The following is a 22,288-nucleotide window of genomic DNA, read 5'->3' on the forward strand; positions in this document are numbered from 1 at the left end:
AATTTATTTGTTTTGCAATGAAGTTCGTTTAAGAAAATAAAGTGTCAACCTGACGTCCATTACTATAGCAGTCCAAGAAATTCTTTGTTTATGAACAGAGATAAGTATTATATCAATAGAAGGGTTTTGTGAATTATGACAGCAGTCACCATGATAAATCGTCTATGTGGAAATATATATAGAAAAGGTTTGCAAAATAGAAGGTTATTTAATTTTTCATGGGTTTGTGAAGATCAAAGGGATCTTCTTTTTTATCTATACCAAGCAAAAGACCGTGGAGTATGCAAAATTGTTATGCCATCATCTATGTACATATATGAAGGTTAGTCAATAAATTTGATACTTTTTAGGTTGTTTGTTTTGTTATAACATCTTCTTTTGGAAAAACAAATGTAAATTTATTGACACACCCTCTTATGTATCTCAGGTTGCTTCAAAAACATCGCAATATTAATTTTGTATACTTTGGCCGTGAATGGCCAAGTTTCCGAGTGTCTAATATATATATAAGTCTCCATATAAATATAGAGAAAAATAAAAAGAAGTAAGTGAACGTAAGAATAATTTGTCATTACAATAAACACAACAAACTATTATAAAAGTGTTCTTATCGCCCTCATTTTACGGCGATTACAAACCAAAAAATTTGAAAGATATTTCTTTCGTTCACTTCATCCTGATCGAACAGTATGATGGCTTATGCATAGTCGTACATTCCACGGAAATGTTTGGTGAAATGGTTGTTGAATGCCTTTTGATCACTAATGCATTATATTTTTCGTCTTCTCTTAAACTTTTTCATATGAGAGTATGTAAAAGTACCTAGAAGGTGTGTAATTTCATAACTTAACGAAATTTAACTTAAAGTGTTAGTTATGTGTTATCATCAGTTCTACTACTTTTGCATGTGCATCTTATTCAGTTGCTTTAATGTGAATAGTTATTTCTTTACTTCTAGTACTTTACAATAGTTCTCAATCCTTCTTTCATTCTGTTCATGCATAGCTTGCTCAATACTTGCCGTTCGGAACTGCAAATGCCTTATTCGTCTGTATCGCTGGACAGTTTATCTTTATCACGTCGTTCTTCTCTTTTACTTTCACCCGATGTTACTGCAGGCGGATTGCTATTACTTTGCTGCATTGCGCGCTGTTTCATTATTGTCCAGTCAAATGTATAATCATATTGATGATTAAGCGTACGGAACAAGATTCTACGGAATAATAATTGAATGGCTGCGGTAAGATACTTTATCATAACTACGTCTTTCTAACATAATCAAAATTTCATTCTCAAAAATGTTAATAATTTAAAAAATAAATTATAAATAAAATACAAACAATAGCAGCTTACCTGAACAGCTGCCTCAGATACATGTAGTCCGGTCCTTCCTCAAATCGTAAACTGCGACAATAGTTGAGGTACATAGCAAATTCTGCCGGAAATCCTTTGCACAGTACCTCGATTGGAGTTGACATCTTTTTCTCCGATATCTTTTCATATTTTTGCTTCTTATTAGTCGCTTTCAGCCCCTGCCAGGGTAATGAGCCACGGTTGAAGTACATCATCACATAACCTAGTGATTCCATGTCATCTCGGCGACTCTGCTCAATGCCAAGGTGAGCATTAATCGAAGCGTAACGTGCTGTACCAGTAAGATTCTTATCTTCACGATAGGTGATGTGAATACGAGAGCGAAAGTCACGGTACTTTTTAGCTAAGCCAAAGTCAATTAAGAATAGTTTGTTGCAGTGGCGGCCGATACCCATAAGAAAATTATCAGGTTTGATGTCGCGATGTATGAAGTTTTTCATGTGCAAATATTCCAATCTTCCAATCATTTGATCAACGAGCATCAGCACAGTTTTGATTGTGAAGTGACGACTGCAGAAATTGAATAAATCTTCCAGCGATGGCCCAAGCAAGTCCATTACTAACACATGGTAACTTCGCTCCTGACCAAAGTACCGTATATGGGGAATGCCGACACCGCCAGTTAACACTTTATACAGCTTGTACTCGTACGTTAACTGCGGATGGCGCGCAAGTATGCTTTCTACTTTCAACGCGACTTCTTCCCCGTTTGTTATATTGATACCAAGGTAAATATCTCCAAACGAACCCGAGCCAATCTTACGGATTATACGATATTTACCACCAACAATGAAATCATTCATATTTGCTTATTGCTTTTGAGAAATTTCTACCAATTTCGTTCTTGTATCCGGAGAAACATAAATCGTGAGTACAGGCCCGTCCTTGTTGAACAAATAGGAACAAAATAGAAATTTAAAAAATTAACAATTTGACGAATATGATATGCATTTATGATTAATTAAATGTGAGTTTTAATTACCGTTATTTTCAAAAACACCTTTTTTCGTATTTCAAATGATTGATGTCAGGCAGCGATGTCACGTTGGTTAAACCGATTTAGCTCCAAGATTGTATTCTACACCAAAGATTAAAAAATCCTTCATTCGCTAGGTGTATTGATGTTGGTATATGTATCAACTCGTGCGATAGGTGTCCAGATAAACTTCTGCAAAATAATTTGAGAAAACAATATAAGCATTCTCTTTCCATTTGTCAGTCCCATTTGACTCTTATTCCAACAATTTAAAAATTACTACATCAAATCCAACCGAATTCTTGAACACAGTACCAATTTGTCTTTTTTATGCCTAATCACACATTATGCCTTGTCATTTTATTCAATTTGAATCACACGAGATACTGAAGAAGATATTTTATGTAATATTTCGTACCATACTCAATTGAATACATTTTTCGAACGAATATATTTTTCAAAGTTCTAGAAGTATCAGTCCTTACTACTTAGTCACACTGACTTAACTAAACTTACTTAATCACACGTAGAACCGTAGAACAAAACCAAAGTTGTCTATCAAACGAGTTCACAGAATGAACATATTATTTAAAATAAAGTCAGTTGCTTACTGATACCGCCGCATCTTGACTACATTCCTGGCGAAATCTAGTCAGTGACCTTTAGTTCGTTAAGAACGTAAAAATATGTAAACTGCTTTCACTCTCACCAACATAACTGTCGTGCAGGGTGTGCGCCTCGCCAGACTCCGGTGGGCTGGTCATGTCATGAGAATGGCGAACGACGAACTAGCCCGTATAGTCCTCTTAGGCCGTCCAGAGGGACAGAGGGGGCGTGGTAGGCCCCGTTTAAGACTGCGAGATTTCATCGACCGGTTCGCGAGAACGGCCGGTATTCAAATGTGGTGGATGAAGGCTCTCGACCGCGAGCGGTGGGATGGTTCCATGATGCATGCCAAGACCGCTCGGCGGTTGTAACCAGATAAGAAGAGAACATAACTGCGTGGTAATGTTTCTCTTCTGTTTGTTCATAACTGCGGCAATGTGGCATCAGTTCTGTATAGACAATACTGAAGCATCTTAAATTTATTATTTATTATTGTTCGCGATAGAAGAAAAAACTTGATGACCCCTACCAGCTCGTGATCACTGAGAATATGTCGGAGAGGTAGCAACGCACTTGTTTATCGCCCTTTTTCGTACCAATAATATAAAAATATAATAATACAAACTCTATTTTTTTTTTTTATCTTAGAAGAACGGACTGTGCCGTATTTATCATTATTGTTAAAAAAACTGAAATTATTATACAATCTACGGACGAACCACAGAAATTCTGACTTTCCCTATACTTATGGTTATTGTCCTTTAATATTTTGCTAGTGCGATCGATCGTTGAATTAGAGACGATTCCCAGGGTATCTAATAGCCACTGCCAATAACCTTAGTATTTGGCAGTGACCCGAAAGGTCCCTGGGCATGACTGCATCCCGAACCCAAGCGCAATACATGCCCTGCGATCGTAACCAGTCGTGATCCGTAAAATGTACATGTACAAAACATGTACATGTACATGTACAACATGTACAACATGTACAAACAAACATGTACAACAATCACATGTACAAAACACCTAGAGATGTAGTCGTTCTTAAAGTGTTTTACGAGCACAGCAACTACAACTGCGTAGCACCCTGACTTTATGTAGGCAAGGTTTCACGGTTCTAGCCGGCAACTGACTTTAATTTAAAAAGAACATGGCAGAATATTATCAATTTTACACAATTTCTTCGTTGATGCAATTTTTTCGTTAAACCTAATGGTTTGAGCACCTGAGGAGGAGATTTAATTGATCAGCCCAATTATTACGCACTACACGAGAAACTTCCACACTCGCACAGTATATTTCCGAAAATTTCATGACCATCTTAAGTCGACGGCAACTACAATATTCACCTCAATAATGCTCGACATACAAAGAAGAACATCGAAAAAAGTAAAAATGGAGCTACTTGTACGATAAACTATCTACTGTTCAATTATGTTCCTTGTTATGTATGACTAATCTGCTAAATTAACAACACGTACTTACTTTTTCTTTAGGAACAATGATTCCTATCGGAGCTTCTTTAACTTTCTTTACGGCGATGTAGAAAACTATACCGATATCTTTATTTCACTGTCCCTTTTAAGGGACACACACGCTTTGGAACGACGAAATGATTTGTTAAGAGATACTTTATTGCCTGCGCAAACTTAGGCAACAAACCAATAACTTAGGAACTAACCAACCACGCACAGCAACCGAGACCGAGGAATATCTACATCGATTTGAAGCCAATATGGCGGATTCACAAGATGCCGTAGAAAATTCAAACATGTGTGGTATCCGCTACGGCTGTAAATACACAAGCGTGAACATGTATTGGTGAATATAAAACTGGTCGAAGAAGTATCAAAAATCGCGCTCTTCGTTTAAGGTTCGCTGCTTATGACTGTATATGCAAACTGAGACAACTAATCAATTATTAAGCAACTAACCAACCACGCCACAGCAACCGAGGAATATCTACATCGATTTAGAGCCAATATGGCGGATTCACAAGATGCCGTAGAAAATTCGAACACGACTGGCATCTGTTCAGCTGTGCGATAAGCGTGAACATGTATTAGTGAACATGGAACTGGTCGAAAAAGTGTCAAAAATCGCGCCCTTCGTTTAAGGTACGCTGTTTATAACTGTAGATGCAGGTGTACCGTACCAGAACGTACACTACAGAAATAATGATTAAACAAATCAGGCCACAGTTTTATATAAAATGACAATTTATCATATAATATTAGTAATTTCAACCACAGTGTACTTTTTCTTTAATCTTAGAAGAACATAAGTGTGTATAAGTATTTATAAGTACACTTTTTGACACATTAACAACAACGTCAACCTAAATAAAACTAAATAGTTTGCGATATGCCGGTTGGAAATACTTGAAAGAAACCGTACCAGGCAATACTAAATAGGACCTCCGTGCATAACTTAGGTCCTTTATTTATTATATTTTACTCTGTCGGTCGATAGAGCCCGATTCTTCGTTATCATGAACAACGATATAAGTATACACAAATCTGAATTCCTATACGTTTTTGTTTTAAAATAAGGGCCAATGACCATCACATTTTCCAATGCATAGTTAGTGGCTGAGATGAGGGTCACCGATTAAAACCAACACAAAAAAATCTTTGATTTATCTGTTTCTTTGTCATAGATAAGATGTAAATAATTTTATTGATAAATTCAATTTGGCCAGGGTTGCATGTAAATTTTGTTCAAACTCTGGAACATGCATCTTAAGCAGAGCAGCAAAAACTGGAAAGTAAAACGTCAAAGTTAAAATAGGCAAAATAAGTTTCTTTTCTTTGTGCGTGCTAGACATCCTCAATGCCGTAAATATTTCATATTTCATTTTTAGTTTCAATCGCAATTCTTCAGCTTTTGCTATATTTGGAACCTTTATCAATACCGGGATAGAAAGATATATTTAAATGGTAAAATATTTTCATATTTTTCTAAACCAGAAAGATGCGGATTTTTCGGTGTTTGGTGAAAATTTCCTCTCCAATAGCCATCAAGGCTGCCCTCGCAGTTTGCGTTACATACTTACTTGAAACTATGTGAAAAGAATTTCATGTATTGGCCAAGAAAACCGTACAATGCATTAGGAAAAACGTGAGAGACTTGCCAGGAATAAGGTGAGCAATTATGGTGCAAACGGATAAAAGATGACTTAGAACTGAAAGGGCGGGGACTACTGCTGCTATCCAAACACATTGTTGATGGGTAGGTATGCGGTACAATATAACACTAATCTGTTCGTAAATTGACGATAATTCATATCTTCATCGATTTGTTTTTCTGCTCGCAGGCGGTAACAGTCACAGAACCAGGTTTCCTTGTTTCTTTAATATGGCGAAAGAGTATGATTATCTACTGAAAGTCCTTTTGGTAGGTGATAGTGATGTTGGTAAGCAGGAAATATTATCCGGATTAGACGATGGCTCAACAGAAAGCCCGTTTTGCAGTGGTAGTGGAAGTAAGTTCATTTTCAAATGATCGAAAAGGCTCTGTTAGAACCTTCAAGTAATATGTACCATTTCTAGTTGCTCTACTTGTATATTCGTTTTAATCAGTAGGATTTTTTTTACTGATTTACGATAAAATGATATAATTTTAAACTATTCTAATTCGCAGCGGCACACAAAACCACGACAATTCTACTGGATGGTAAACGCGTGAAACTTCAAATCTGGGATACGTCCGGTCAAGGACGATTTTGTACGATAATTCGTTCTTATTCGCGCGGTGCGCAAGGCATCATTCTCGTTTACGATATCACCAATAAGTGGAGCTTTGATGGATTGAATCGATGGTTGAAAGAGGTCGAGGAGCATGCACCAGGAGTACCAAAAGTGTTAGTGGGGAACCGACTTCATTTGGCGTTTAAACGACAGGTTGCCGCAAAGCAAGCAGAGCTGTATGCTTCGCGGAACAAGATGGCCTGCTTTGAAATATCCCCATTATGCGATTTTAACATACGGGAATCGTTTTGTGAACTCGCCCGAATGGCTTTACACCGCAACGGTATGGAACGTATTTGGCGCTCAAACCGAGTATTATCACTACAGGAGTTGTGCTGTCGAAGTATATGTCGAAGAACTAATGTATATACCATAGATAACCTACCTTTACCCCCATCAGTGAAATCTTACCTAAGATCATATGCGCTGACTTCATCTCAGTGTTTAAATACGGTACTCAACAATTCTGCATCCATAGCTAAAAATCTCAAATGCAAAACTGCAACGTCGTATCATCTAAAGCAGAACATTAGAAACGGTTGTATTATTTCCTGATTTTCGTATGCTACCTATGCTGTCTGTATTTAAGGTTGTGCAATGCTGCATATGTTATTGATTTTATGAACGAATAATGGATTTTGTCTATAAAATAGCTATGAAGATGTTGATTCGGTAATCTAACTTTCCCTATCATTTGCGTGAACAACCATGTCTAAACATCATTTTAGTGCGTAACGGTGTGAACAAGAGACGAGACATTCTACTCGATGTTTACGAATAAGCTTCCTTAATACAAACGATCTCGTCCGTAGATTGTCCTGGTGGCAAACATTTACAAATATTTAAAAATGCTAAGCTGTAACTAGGTAAAGTTGTGCTGTGCCTTGTGCTTCACCCAAATTCAGTTGCGACATTGGTAGTTTTTTTTTTGCAGAAGTTCCCAGCAATAATTAGTTGTTCAGTTGTATGGTGACTAGTAAGAATTTTTGCAATCTGTTTTGTAATGGGTTTCTTTGAAAATCACGTTTTGTCCTTCGTTATGCCAAAATCAGTGACAGTGAGAGACGGATGGTCTTCATCAGATATCAGCATCTCAATAGAATATACAGTATTGGTCTTACCAAAATTGAAATTATATGAAACGAAATTAAGATCCAACCGAAAATAGTCTATCTGGGGGGCCAGACGAAGCGTAAAGCTGAGCGTAAAAATGTCAAATCGTATGCGCTTATTTCAAAAAGGCATAAACGTTTTGACATAAGTGCATACGATTTGACATTTTTACGCTCGGCTTTACGTTTCGTCTGTCCCCCCCAGTATGAGTTGCACACTGCTCATTACGCAGCATTGTATTGCTTACTTGATTGACCTATGTATGTATATATCTACATAGAAGTATGTACAAGTTTAGTTCTGAAGTGTTTGTATCTAGTCCCTTGAACTAGAACTTGAGGTATGAGAGATATGCATTGTCAATGAATAGGGATAATTTTGGTATATACTTTCATCAGACCAATCAAATGTTTTACTTCTTGCTCTACCTCTCCCGTCTAAATATTTATTGTGGTGTTTTTCCGGGGCACCCATTACGTTTAGGAACCAAATTTTGAAAGCATCTCCAGCCGTCAGTTGCAGTATAATTGCATTTCTGGAGATAGAGAATAGAGGAAAAAAATAACGAAATGTAGGTGCAAAAGTCCAATCTGATCCACCCAATTAGGACGGAGATGTTTTGACTGTGGTTGTAAACCCGGAACGGTGTAAACAAAATTTATTTTATTTTACTACCTACAAACAACATACATATGTGCCCAATGCTTTTACGTATAACATGATTTTATTCTATGATAGTTATTGTCACACGTTGCAAATCATCTTTTCGATGTGAATATCGATGTACATACGTGGGTAGTATGAAAAGTTTCGGACAATGATAAGCGTGGGTGGGATTATATATAATATTATATTTTATTTCGCTATATATTTATCTATACGTTATTGTCCGAAACTGTGCATCTTAGCCACGTATAATTTTATTTGACGTCTTTGTCGTCTAATATCTACGTTTCTGCGAGAAAAGTTATAACAGACATCTGCATTTCACATGTAGAGACAAGATCAGCAAATTACGCAGTTAAAATATTGTCCCGCAGGTGCTGTGAGCTCGTTAGATTCATTAGTTCGCTTTTAAACAGGCAAACGGTTAATTTACAATCTCATTCGAAGCAAAAAACTATTCCTTATAAAACAAATTGAAACTACATGTGTCGATCAAAAACTGAAAACGAATAATGGGTTTTTCTTGCACTTGCAGGCAGGTCAAATGCAGGCACATTCTATCATGCAAACTAAGAATGTTGGAGAAATGTGCGCAGTATATATACATTTGTCAATTGTATTATTCAGTAAATTTGAAATTGCCTCATAAGGGCTCAAGTCCTTAGGACACAAAAGTGACTCATAAAAAAAGATTTTAAATCTGTTAAGTAACAGAAATTGATTCAAGTAATCACTTATTTGATAACGTTAGCACAGATTAACTTAGACCATAAGCCTCTTAGTTTTTTTATTTTATTTTACGTCAACCAGCGTAGATTTATGTAACATCAACCAGGGTCCATTAGTCTGCTTCAAAAACGATGTTATAATAATAATACCTCAATAGTGTAAAAATATAATTCAGATTGAAGTGTAACTAACCAAACTTAACGCAAAGATTAATGTATGAAGAGGATGGAGCCAGGCAAGAAGCCTCACCCTGAGTCAACCTCACGTCCAGAAATCCTTTGATGAGAAAAAGTTTGTGTGGAGTGTTTTTAAGTGTCGTATATAAGATTCTAGATGGTAAAGCTTTTACTGTATCTGACAAAGTTTCTAATGCGTAAATGATAGTGATCCTTTCTTCGAAACTTTTTTCGCGTCATTGCATCATTATTTCTTTCAATTAACGATATGCTATTTAGATATTAAGAAAAATTAAACCAAAAAGCAATTTGTGTTTCCATTACATACGATGTTATTAACGCAGCTACTTGTATGTAATGTGGTGGATGTACGGCATTCTCCTGTCGAAAACAAATGTAAAAATGGAGTGTAAATTAAAAAAGTTTCTTTTGTAAGTGAAATATATTCAATGAGTTATCGCTTTAATTGTTTGTCGTAACTGTTCGTAAGGCTGGCCTTAGGAGAAACAGTCAAAGTATGTTATATGTTAGTAAAGATCTACAAATTGGGGAGATTTTCGTTCGTTTGCTTTAATAACCTCACAAATATGATATGCAATGGAGTGCCTATGGTGCCTATTTAAATCATAAGTAAATACATTGAGACCGCTTTCGAAAAGTTCTGCGAAAAAGGAGAAATATACATTTTTTCTTGTTGTTGACATACCGTTCTGACACAATGCACTATTACTATCAACAGTACAATAATTACAATCCCATTAACAATAAAAATGTTCTTTGTGGCAGCCCATGATCACCAAATTCAATTGATCACCAACCAAATTGGCATAACTTTTTCTTCTTCCCCTTTGACCATCTGCCGTGATAAGTGATTTTTCTTCTTATCCGGCAATTACAACCCCCGCGACAATTACAATTGTTGCTGTGTTTTTACGTTCTTAACGTAATTTTAACGAACTAAGGGGCTACGACTAGGTATCAGGAGCGGAACCGAACTTTATGTAGCCAAGGTACGGTACTAGTAGGCAATCAACTTTAATGATCTACCAACTATTATAATTTCCCAAGCATTTTTCCGTTTTATTTTTGAGGCAGAAGTTTAAAAAGAAAAATCATAACTGGGGGTCGTTTGCGCTTATGTCAAATCGAGTTTTTACGCTTCGTGTGGCCCTCTTCGTTCGTGTTCGACATTCGTGTTCGAGACCTCGAATGAATTTTTCCGTTCGTGTTCTACGATAGGGGGGACAGAATTCATCTTCTGTCCCAAACACAAGAAAGACCAAGACCAGAAAGATCTTAATAATAAGATTGTTTTTTTAATGTTGCTCCCGAAACCGGAGAGTCTCCTGGTGACCCAGGTCGATTGATATTTTCTGCAGGCTCCCATAACTAAGACAATTCCAAGAACTACCCAAGGAGCAACTATGTCCGTTTTTGTGTCCATTGGACACTCGAAGAGTGTCCAATGGACAGTCCTTTGGACTGTCCGAAACAGCGTCAGTGGACTCTTTTTCGACACCTTAAAGGACTCATTTTCGTCACATGTCAAAAAAGCCCATTTTATAGCATTTTATGGCAAAGATTTGTTGAAAATTATAGCTCATTTCAAATATTTAAATCTATTATAGCAAAAACCAGTAACATTATTTTTCATTATGTAATTATTTATTTATTTATTTTAAAAATACAAACTTAGTTACGTTACCCAGCGACGAACGCACAATCGCCGGGTTTACAATATTACTAACTATTACTACGCACGCATTGCATTACAATCTATTGGTTACAAACACCAAAAAGTGGATATTCTTCCACACGATCTGCGAGGCGCGTTAAAAGAACAAACAACCAGTTGTGACTATGAACTTTTGACAGCTGCGTGGTGCACGTTACGAAAATACGCGGCACGGCGAATGAATGAGAAACGAGGTAAATGGACACCCGTCACCGGTGAGCGGCTTACGAAGTGGCCACTGGTTATCTGGTAAACTGCGTGCGTACCTCTTCCACGTTCAATCCGATCGCTCGTGTGAACCACCTCGTTCATCAGAAACTGGTACAGAATGGTCGTCTTGTCGGCGTTGTCCAGTCCCACCATGACAAGCTTATGTTCTAAAACGAAACATAAAGTAAATAAACATTAGCAAGTTACAATAAACATTAGCGCTACAACGGGGAATTGGAACATCAAACGAAAACCATTTTACGGTTGACCATTTCAGTTTAATGTTACGTTTGACGATCAGTGAATCCATGTGGCCCACAAACGACGATCAGTGTCGCTAAAAACCAGATTTAACAAACTATAATTGCTTGCTGGCGGCATTTTTGTTTTGGGTATTTGTCACGGGTTACGAACACCGCGTTTTGGCGTTAACCCACTATCAGTGCTCAAAACAGGTCCCCTTCGTCGCTAACGACCTCACAGCAAAGGGCCCACACAGTGAAATGCAACATTACCACTGATCCACTGATTCACAATCCACTGAACCGAACTACTGATTGATAGATTATCTCACGCATGACCGTTGCTTTGGCGCAGGAATGTCTGCAACACCCTCGCCACGCATACCACTTTTCTTGTCATACCTCTTTGTCCAGTTGGTTGGCTGGATTCCCTGGCAGTTGCTGCGCACATCGTTCTCATTCAATTCCAAGTCATCCAGCACTCGTCTAACCTGCAACGAAACTGATACTCATTCCACTAAATACATTTCTTTACACCTTACTTAAATTTATCATGTTTGAACTGATTCAAAACATATCGCCGCACACCAAATTCATGCCGTCGGGGACATGCTGGATCGGGTACAGTCGCTGTGTATGTATCTGGCGGCAGCGGGGTTTGGCCGGGTACGCTTGACGGCGTTTTCACTATTTGTCGATGGACCAAGTACGGAGCTAAAATAGAACAAGACATCAATCGGTGCACAAAACTATAATTGTTTAAACGATTAGTTTAACTCATAACACAGAACATCCAACGAACTAAACGAAACGAACTACACTGACCCGCCGTCGAAGCCTACTGCGTAAAATGTTTGGCAAACACACATAACACACATACAGACCGGTGCACCGTTCTAATGTAAACAAACAAATCGAATCTGTCAGTTTATTCGCCATAAAATAAGCGTTGTTATAACGGTCAGCTTTGAAGTGTCCTTTCTGCTGACGATACGGACTCTTATCGTCGTTAGAGTGTCCTTTTGCCGACGACCGGACTGATTTCGTCACATTAACGACGACTATAGTCCGTATCGTCGGCAAAAGGGACACTCTAACGACGACTAGTGTCCGTTTTGGTGTCCGTGTCGTCGGTGCGCCGACGATTCGACAGATCGTGGCTCCTTGGGTACTACCGTACCTTGCGGCAGCGTATGCGCTTCATTTTTTAATACAGGGTGAGCAAACTAACACGTACTTTTTCATTTGGTTATAAAACAAAAACCGCTAAATATTTTTCGATGCTTGAACTTTTATTTGAAAGGTAAATTTATACCATTTTTTTATGGAAAACAATTTTGGTCATACGTTCACAATCGTGGTTTTTTTGTATCACAAGCATGCAAAATAATTTTAACTTAATTATTACTTGTAATTCAAACACAAATTCATCATAAAACTGTTTTAATTCTCGCATCAAAACTAAATGGATCTTGAACTTGCAAATGTAAACACAAATAATCTGTCAAAAAACAGCTCGATATGTTTCGCCCCGTCCACTGCACCTCCAACTATACGAACCTTGACAAATATGCGAACGCAGAGTCGTCTTTTTCCTCAATTTTGCTTTCGACGGAGGAATTTGACACCGACACCGGTGTGAAGTGTCCCAGACAATGCGTTTTGACGTTCCGAAATTTGATTTCCAAAATTTACTTCGGCGGTGTGTGGAGACCTTTAATTTCGCCGAAGAACCATCAGCCTAAACAGTCACTCGTTGTGGGTGTATTGGCTTCTCTTGCACGATATGGTTTTTCGAACCACAATACTGCTTATTAACATAGCCACTGAGGTGGAAATGTGCTTTAGACGAATGATTTGACAACCTTTGGAAATACATTTTTCATATTTCCCAATTTTCTGCAACCAAAATTGTATTTTATACATGAATGGTATAAATTAACCTTGCAAATAAAAGTTCAAGCATCGAAAAATAATCAACCGTTTTGGTTTTACAACCAAATGAAAAAGCACGCGTTAATTTGCTCACCCTGTATAAAGTTGATACGATGCCGATGGTTGGTTGATGTCGAAAGCATTTGTTTATATAGCGAAGCAATTTCGGGAACTGACGTAACGTAGAAGGCCTGTAGAAGAAAAATCAATCAATCGGACTTTATATAGAGTTAAAGCGACTTTGTTCTGTTATACACCGCTCTGGAAGTATGGTTACATCGTAAACCATATAATGGGCAATGTGTATTTCTTTTGTCTCCTTACCGTTATTTGGTAACATCAATCACCGAGCGCTTCTGGCCTGCAGCCAATACGTACGTCCACGAGTAACTTGATACTTCTATATAATAACGAATAGTCAATAGCAACGCATGTCTTAACCAATCAATGAACAACATTTTTGACACATTTGTAAGATAATGGCATAAGAACGCTGCGTTCAACCAATCATGATGCACAGGCTTTGACGTTCTGTTTTAATAAATCGTGTCGCAGTTTTTTCGAGCGTTGTTATAAAGGCGTTGCAAAGTAACTGCATTGTGCTAAAAAACGTTCACGCGTTACCCAGTGATGCGTGCGCTATTAAACGGACTGTAAACAAAGACATTCGTAGGAAAAAAAACATGAGAAAAGTATTTTCGCCATAATTAGAAACAAATTGTTGCAGTGGGAAAATAAAGTAATTGCATATGAAACACACACATGTTTGCCCATTCAATACTTCGACATACGCTGTGTTGCGCTATTGTATAGATGATCTCCGCTTCACAAAACCGTGTAGGGTTCGCATCTGTCATCGCTTGTTGGCTGTAGCAATCGTATCGTTTTGCTACGATAACTTTTTGATATACAAATAAATCGGTCGTCGTTGAAATTGCGGTTGATTCATCCCTTCCATGTGTGTGCAAGCTGTATTTGGAGGACTTTTTAGCACGCTACGAAATACAGTTGTCAGTAAACACTGCCGTCGGACATAACGTTTGCGCGATTGTATAAATCTTAAGGGCCGCTAAATCCTCAGTACGTGCCAAAGCCAAGCCTCGTTCCCTGATGGGAGACTACTCAGCTTCGCCAAGTGCTACTGCAGGTGCGGTGAATGTTATAGATGACCCAGGATCGTCGAGTGTTTCCGATAGCGACAACGGCACTAGAACGATTTCGAAAGAGTTGTTTTCACTCCTGTGGGGCACTACGATTAAGAACGATGTATTTCGAAGGTGGTTGCAAGGTATGCTTTTTTATACTGTCGCGCTGTGAATTGATACGTAATATTTCCATCCTTCACTACTAACACTGAGAATCGATGAATCGATCGATGTTGTTAAACTGTTTTCTCTCCCTTTAGGGTTCTCCTTCAGCGACTACGAGCCGTCGGCTTTGGTGCAAAGAGACGGTGGGCCATGTTGTGTAATAGCTCCAGTGCAGGCGTACCTGCTAAAGATATTGTTGATGGAAACTCCAGGACATAGTTTCAACGATGTACTGCGCCATTTTACGCAAGCTTACTACAGATAGTCAGATTTTACGGCTAAAACTGTTCTATTTTCGTGTTTGTTTCCGTTGCAGCTTACTGCCGATAAGTGTAAAACCTTGCTGATTCAGGCCGTTTGCCAAATTCTCATGAAGTGCAAATCTGACCTTTACCGCATCGTGAGCCTGCACACCGAGAGCACCGTGGAAATATCTGCTTCTGAGGACGGTGGAACTGACGTTCCGGACGCATTGGGTGGGTCGGCCTTAAAGAACGCACAGGAATATGTACGATCGGGAGGCTCTGGTGATGCACGGGCGTTGCACGGTAGTACTTCTAGTTTGCTCGCGGCCCGTATACACATTGGTACTTGGACACCCGATGCTTTCCACAAATGTATCGCGTACCGTGAATTTAAGAATATCGATGATGTCGAAAAGTTTTATACGCAAAATTTCCACATTCTGGCGAATGAGTGCGGGGTACTGTTGTTGCTGTACACGATTCTGCACACGAAGGGACTCGAGAGTATACTATCTGAAATGTCGGACCCTTCTGAACCGCTCATACACGACACATATGGCTGCGGTAGTCAGGCCCTAATAAACCTGATGCTTACTGGCCGTGCCGTACCGCATGTCTGGGACAACGAACAGGACGTCGGGGGAATGAGTACGTTCAACTATTGCTGTTTATATGTTATAAACGCACACTACATTATCTCTTTTTCGTGTATACTTTCCAGAGCTAAAAGGAATCAACCAGCAGTCGGAGATTGGTTTCATCACCGTGATGGAACAGCTGCAATATTGTACCGTTGGTTTCTTTTACAAAAATCCGAAGAATCCAGTATGGGTGATGGGTTCCGATACACACTTAACCGTAATATTCAGCAACGAAAAGCGACTTGTGTCGCCCGAAACGCCCGCCGAAGTTGCTCGCCGAGTATTTCGACAATTCGATGCGGATGGAAGCAACTTTATTCCCAGTCCGATGTTACAGGATCTGATGTGTGCTCTAGACTTAGTCAGCGAACCCGAATAGTAAGTACAGATGACTGCCGTTATGAAAACTTTTAATTTCATCTTAGTAAGTAAACTTCAGTCTTATACCTCTGCTCCTAGTGACACAATAACCCTGGTCACAATGAACACCTCGAAAGTGCTAGCAATATACAATATACGTGTATATGTAGTTTAAAAACGATCACGTGTTAAAATGGTTAATGTTTTTCGCAGTTGAAGAAATGTTATATCATGAAATATTGTATCATGTTAGGGCGAAATTCTACAGTTAATTTGAGGTAACCTTTTTCGCTTATTCTTTTTTTGCTTTTAGCGTTGAACTCATGCGAAGCCGTCTTGACCCGGAAAACCTAGGTATTATTTTGCTGAATGCGTTTCTCAACGAGTTTTTTCCAAGCGAAAAGAAATCAATACCTGATTCATTCGACCTGTTGCATTACAACGGCATTCCGAACTCGAACTTCAACAATCGCGTGCTGTACAACAAAGGCCAGGCGGTGCTTCTAGAGAGCGACGTCCGTATGTACAATCCCTCTGATCCGATGCTAACCTGCCTGCAGACGAAATGGCCCAGCATTGAGGTCAATTGGGTGGGCAATCGCACACCGTCATTAAATTGAATCTACATTCGTTTGCACGGGCTGCAAAAATACTAAGTCGTTCGGTCCTTTACTGTGTTAACGTTTTACTATGTTAACTTAGTTTTGTTTTCTTATTTTTTATGTGTTTGTTGCGATAATATTATTTTCTTCGAGAAGTGCTCCATGATAATGGAATAAATAAACAAAACTGTACAGTTGATGCGAATCAAATAACAAGTTCCGGTTGTATGTCTGTCATTTAGTATGAGTTCGAAAATATCGTTATATTAATGAAAAATAGAACATTGAACAATGACAATAATAAATTAGATATACATCCGTTTTTAAGGTAAAAGCAGTGCTCAGTTTATGCACATTTAGACTAGATTACGAATGAAATAAGTTCTATTTTAATAATATCTATTTTATTGTACTATGAAACGCTTCTCTATAGTTTCCTATAAAGAGATTATAAAGAGAGCTATACAGAGTTTTGCCCGCTGGAATGTACATGCTCAGCTCAGGCTTACATAGAGATCGAGCAAGCGGATACTCGTGGTTTGTAGACAAACGAAAACAAGACTAAATTCAAGCAGCCTGACCAAAACCATCGATTTCGATTGCAGGGTCGTGGTGCATCATGAGATGTTGCCAAAAGATAGAACGGTCAATAACGAATATTACCTGCAAGTTATGCGCAATTTGCCCGGAGCAATCGGTCACAAACGCCCGGATTTATGGGAAAACAAATATTGGCTTTGGTGCCCCTGCTCATACATCGTTTTTTTGTGCTGAGTATGGCTAAATACGAACCATCCCGCAGTCTCTTTAGGCCGTCCAGAAGAATAGAGGGGGCGTAGTAGGCCCCGCTTGAGATGCTGGGAATGCGTCGATAGGGACGCAAGAGCGGCAGCGGCAACATGGATTTGTGTGTGTGTGTGTGTGTGTGTGTGTGTATGTACCCCATTTTCTCCAATACTACTGAACCAATCCGCCTGAAAATTCAGCATAATTCAGGTTGTTTTCGAACAAATCGAACCAAATTCTGCAGGCGGGAAGGTGAAATGTTCTGGTTAATGTTTGAAACCCCTCCCCTCTTTACAAAAGGGGGGCTCCCATACAAAATTTGGATACATTTCAGCAAAATTCGAAAAGTGTTCAAACAATTTGAGTCAAATTCAGCTGGTGTGAGTTTTGACATGTATTCAACGGGAAGCGGGAAGGAAAGCCGATCGGATACATCACCGGGCAGCCCGATCGTCCGAAACGTAGGAGTAACGGGAAGCGAGAAGGGAAGCCTGTCTGATACGTCACCGGGAAGCCCGATCGTATGAAAAGCAGGAGTAATGGGAAATGAGATGGGAAGCTGATCGGATACGTCACCAGGAAGCCCTTTGAAACGCCGGATAATCGAGAAATGAGGATGAAATGAGGCGTGGCAACGCACGCCGGGATCAGCTAGTGGTTTATAAAAGCTAAATAGTCATTCCAAACAGAAATCACCCTAGCCAAACAAAGATGCAAAATCAAATTGTAGCAAACCCGAAACAAAATTGAATTTTTTCTGGGTTTGTTTAAACTTTTTGTTTTTTTTTTCAGCAAAACTGACTGTAATCAAATTGTACAATTTTGGAAACGTTAAGCTGGGCCACACGAAGCGTAAAATCGAGCGTAAAATAAATGTGTAATGTCAAATCGTTTGCACTTCGCTTAAAATATAAAAACGTGGTCATCGAAATGTGAAACATGTTTACATTCGTGTTAATGGCCCGAGAAAATAGAAATCGAAGAGGTAAGTTGATTTCTGAATAATTTGTTATGAATTTTTTAGATTTTGTTGCTGTACCAGCAAATAAGAACTTACCTTATCCTCTGTTTGTAAACAAAATGAATGCAAACAGTGTTTACGCTCGGTTTTACGCTTGTTTTTACGTCTCCTTGGACACAAACATTTTTTGACATAAGCGTAAACGATTTGACATTAAAAGTTTATTTTACGCTCGCTTTTACGCTTCGTGTGGCCCCAGGTTCACGCTGCAGCTCCGACACTGGAAATCGATACCGAGCAGTTTGACAAAAGTCAGAAACAATTGAACTACTGTCCTTTCGCTCTTTTCTTTCCCTTTTTAACTTCTATAGACTTTTTTCTCTTTCTTTCTCGCTTTCTATGTGATTATAAAATAAAGCCGTCAAATTTTTAAACCAATCAAGAAGCAGCATTTTCCACTTATTCTGACGTACCGCCATTCGTGAACAATCTTTAACCAATCTGTGAAGAGTATAATAAAGAGTAAGAATAACAAGAACAACAAGAAGATTTTTCTGCTCATGAGCTGTGCTTCTTCTCTTGCACGAAACGCTAGAGTCAATCGTAGCAACCATTGGAGCACGCATACCGCAACTGACCACTCAAAGCAAACGTCCAACCATTCTGTATTGTACGTTAAGCCACTATCGCGTAATTTTTACTACCGCCGGTGATTGAAAACAAAGCAAACGCAGTTTATTGGTGTCACAAACTAATTAACATCGCAATATATGGGTTGTTAGCAGTGACAAACGAAAGGAACGATCTAGGAGCACGCCAGCGTCATTGCGTTAGTAGTAAAATGAAGTACTACGCCGTTTTCATACCCGACAGAAAGGCCGATTGTTGTACGTTGTCGACTGGTAAGCGGCAGGCAACGGTTAGAATCTCATGTTGCACCTTTTTTCCGATTATGTGTTTCAGCGGCTAAGAGCTGCTACACCGACCAAACTGAAGCGCTGGCTGTTCTGAAGCAGCACAAGAATGCACGGTTCAAAGGGTTCGCGTCATATGAAGAGGCGGTGAATTTTTATTTGAACGGACCTTCGGACGAAGCTGTTAAATGTAAGACACCTAACGGTTCACTACTATTGTATCAATGGCTACGGTTAATATTTGTATGCTTCGTTTACTTCAGCCACTACGCCTACCGTTCCACTAAAACAGAAAGTCGTAAAGCCACAGTTCGTCACGCCCGTCAGTCAGAAACTGGTTGCATTTCGAAAGCTCATCGAAGCAAACAATGTGAGCGAGGTGCAGGCAACGATCCAGGCGAACCCGCGTTATTTGATCAGTTCAGGTGATACGCCAACAATTCTTAAGGAAGGGCCTCGCTACAATGCGCTTCATATCGCTGCTATCGAAGGCCGTGAAGAGATATGTCGCTTGGTTTTGCAGGCAATTAGTAGCCCCGCGTACATTGAACTGCTGCACGGTCAGCGGTCTCCCGCGACCAATGAGGTTAGTGCCATATTGCTGGACATGTACTTAAACATGCCGGACAAAAGCCGCAACGAGACGCCCTTACACTTCGCCGCAAAGCACGGTTCCGTCGGAGTGGTGAAGGAGTTGATGGCCTATCTTCAATGTAAGGTAAGCCACAACGCGGACGGAATGCTGCCTCGTGATATTATCTGCAGCCGTGCAAAAGCAGTCAATAATACACCCGAGATTCGTCAAGCCATACACGAACTGTTAGAGGAACGGTTCTTTGTTCCAGTTCTGCGTAGTGACGACGAATCAGTGCCACCAATCGTAGGCGAACCATTCACAACTGCCAATCCACCGAAACTAGAGACTGATAACGTGATAAGTTCACGGCGAGAGATCAAAGCGTACGCTGGTCCAATGGATCGCGATAAAGCTTTATTGTTTTTCAAACGCTGGAGAACACCTCCCAGGCTGATTCCGCAGAGTCCGTGTGTGCGAAGTATGGAGAGTCCAAAACCGACTGGTTTCCACCGGAAGATCAACAGCTCAACACCCCGGAAAATACAGCAGCGCCGGTTGTTTGGAAATTCGTCGCTAGACATCGGTGGACAAGAACGAGACGTTGATTTGCTGTCTACAAAATTGGAACGGCTAACTATAGATGATTTGGACAATAACGGTAATCACTGGAATCAATGCGATCGTGAGCTGCTCGACGATTCAGAGGCGAGTGATGAAAGTAGCTTCTTCAACGTGAGTTTCATGTGCGACGAAAGCCAAGAGCTGTATGAATTATCAAATGTGGTCGAGTCGCCATCGTGCCGGGAGCGTACTATACGGCTGCATGACATTGCGAAGGGGTTGGAAACGATAGGCCGCACGCTCGCGTTGCAACGCAACGTTGGATGGCGAGAGCACTGGGGATTTCTTGACGAGTTTTGCAATCTGGCGAGTGCTGATGGTCTACAAAAGCTCGATGCGTATCTAGCCGAACGTTCCTCCGAACAGAGAAAGAAGTCCGAAAAACTCTCGATGCAAGTAAACACAAGTATCAATACGGAGGGAAAAACGCACTTAGAAGAAGACAAAACGACGATCACGAAGGACGAGCGAAGCAAGGTGTCCAACTCGTACCTTTGCCTGTTGAAATCGTTGCAAGTATTTGCGATAAGATTTTCGAAATATTTCACAGAACCATGGAGCAATTGTAGCAAACCTAACTGGCTGTCCGAGGGAGCTATTGTTAAGGTTATTGCAAAATTAGATACTATGGTAGAAAACTATCGTCAAGACATTGTGTTTCATGGAATTAACTTCTCAAAGGTACACTCACTTTTTGCTTACATGACCATGACATATATTTTGCAGGCGTCGGATCCTGCGTTTGGCAAGGTTAAGGAAATGTTATCTCATTTTGATACATGTGCTCAAAGTGGTAACGACTACGGTAGTGACAGCTTGGTGTGCATATTCAATGGTTTAACATTTTACATGAAAAACACTAAGCTCGTGCAGCCGATTGATTTACACAACCAAACCGAGCAGGATTGCCGTATCATGTGGGAAAGAAGCAACGTAATACGTCAATGCAACTGCCGTACGAGTAACAATCATGTAAGCAAACGTACACAGGAAAGGATGAGCAAGCGGCGTGAGCAACGAACGACTTTGGCAGAAAGTGCCAGAATGCACCAAACGGCAGCCAACTTCGATACATATCGTAACGCGGTCCATAGTTCGGTGAAATGCGGGATGAAGGCGGGTGAGGAATACTTCAGCTGCAGCGATACGGATGAAGATAGTGACGACAGCGACAATGATATTTATACAACGCCACCATCTAGTCCTAGTCCTCCGCTGCCGAAAGAATTCAGCAAGGACAGGCAATACATACGTGACTTGCGGATGTATCAGAACGACACTGAGACAACGTTAGCGCAAAATTTGTTTTTTGCCGGATCAGTACCAGGCAAGGATGACTACAATGTTTGGAAAGCTCTGCAACACGAAGATATTGATGAACAACGTTATCCTCGCGTTTTCAAGTGGAAGAAAGCCATGGTTGGCTACATGGATCGAAAAGGAAAATATGTTGAACGTTTGTTCTAGCTTCTGTATGTAATAAATGGTTTGTTGTTTTTGTACAAATAGCATAGTGTACGTGTTTGGTGTTTGGGTGTTCTGTAATGGGGAAGGATTCCGACGGATACATAGTACAGGGTGAGCAAATTAGTGTGCATTTTTTCATTTGGCTATAAAACAAAAACGGCCGAATATTTTTCGATGCTTAAACTTTTATTTGAAAGGTTGATTCCTAACATTTATTTATGTAAAACAATTTCGGTAAAATGTTTACCACGATTGGCTTGGCAGTAGCTTATTCGGTCGACCTAGTTTTGAGT

The 22,288-nt window shown here is 39.7% G+C and overlaps 5 protein-coding genes across 6 annotated transcripts; 3 read left to right on the plus strand and 2 right to left on the minus strand.

Moving 5' to 3' along the window:
• Window positions 1–753: 753 nt before the first annotated feature.
• LOC128271667 (casein kinase I) lies at window positions 754–4,666 on the minus strand. 2 transcript variants are annotated; one of them, XM_053009282.1, is made up of 4 exons: window positions 4,442–4,666; window positions 2,357–2,542; window positions 1,354–2,258; window positions 754–1,213 (listed from the first exon to the last, which is right to left on the minus strand). In XM_053009282.1, exons 3-4 carry the CDS (start codon window positions 2,175–2,177, stop codon window positions 1,042–1,044), a joined length of 996 nt encoding a protein of 331 aa, XP_052865242.1. In that variant the 5' UTR covers window positions 2,178–2,258; window positions 2,357–2,542; window positions 4,442–4,666; the 3' UTR covers window positions 754–1,041. The 2 variants fall into 2 exon arrangements, with proteins under 2 accessions (XP_052865242.1, XP_052865250.1); XM_053009290.1 differs by having other exon boundaries at window positions 4,438–4,666.
• A 1,389-nt stretch (window positions 4,667–6,055) lies between these two features.
• LOC128272340 (ras-related protein Rab-40C) lies at window positions 6,056–7,449 on the plus strand. Its single transcript, XM_053010522.1, has 3 exons — window positions 6,056–6,187; window positions 6,273–6,440; window positions 6,599–7,449. Exons 1-3 carry the CDS (start codon window positions 6,184–6,186, stop codon window positions 7,258–7,260), a joined length of 834 nt encoding a protein of 277 aa, XP_052866482.1. The 5' UTR covers window positions 6,056–6,183; the 3' UTR covers window positions 7,261–7,449.
• A 3,703-nt stretch (window positions 7,450–11,152) lies between these two features.
• LOC128273341 (uncharacterized) lies at window positions 11,153–12,401 on the minus strand. Its single transcript, XM_053011672.1, has 2 exons — window positions 11,979–12,401; window positions 11,153–11,501 (listed from the first exon to the last, which is right to left on the minus strand). Exons 1-2 carry the CDS (start codon window positions 12,034–12,036, stop codon window positions 11,248–11,250), a joined length of 312 nt encoding a protein of 103 aa, XP_052867632.1. The 5' UTR covers window positions 12,037–12,401; the 3' UTR covers window positions 11,153–11,247.
• A 1,733-nt stretch (window positions 12,402–14,134) lies between these two features.
• LOC128267680 (ubiquitin carboxyl-terminal hydrolase MINDY-3 homolog) lies at window positions 14,135–16,874 on the plus strand. Its single transcript, XM_053004573.1, has 5 exons — window positions 14,135–14,799; window positions 14,917–15,050; window positions 15,138–15,714; window positions 15,788–16,085; window positions 16,381–16,874. Exons 1-5 carry the CDS (start codon window positions 14,622–14,624, stop codon window positions 16,685–16,687), a joined length of 1,494 nt encoding a protein of 497 aa, XP_052860533.1. The 5' UTR covers window positions 14,135–14,621; the 3' UTR covers window positions 16,688–16,874.
• Window positions 16,875–19,236: 2,362 nt separating this feature from the next.
• LOC128267749 (ankyrin repeat and LEM domain-containing protein 2 homolog) lies at window positions 19,237–22,010 on the plus strand. The gene is made up of 3 exons (XM_053004654.1): window positions 19,237–19,303; window positions 19,380–19,520; window positions 19,594–22,010. Exons 1-3 carry the CDS (start codon window positions 19,258–19,260, stop codon window positions 21,993–21,995), a joined length of 2,589 nt encoding a protein of 862 aa, XP_052860614.1. The 5' UTR covers window positions 19,237–19,257; the 3' UTR covers window positions 21,996–22,010.
• The last annotated feature ends 278 nt before the right edge of the window (window positions 22,011–22,288 follow it).

The sequence above is a fragment of the Anopheles cruzii genome, chromosome X (genome assembly GCF_943734635.1).
Source record: "Anopheles cruzii chromosome X, idAnoCruzAS_RS32_06, whole genome shotgun sequence".
Lineage (NCBI taxonomy): Eukaryota > Metazoa > Arthropoda > Insecta > Diptera > Culicidae > Anopheles > Anopheles cruzii.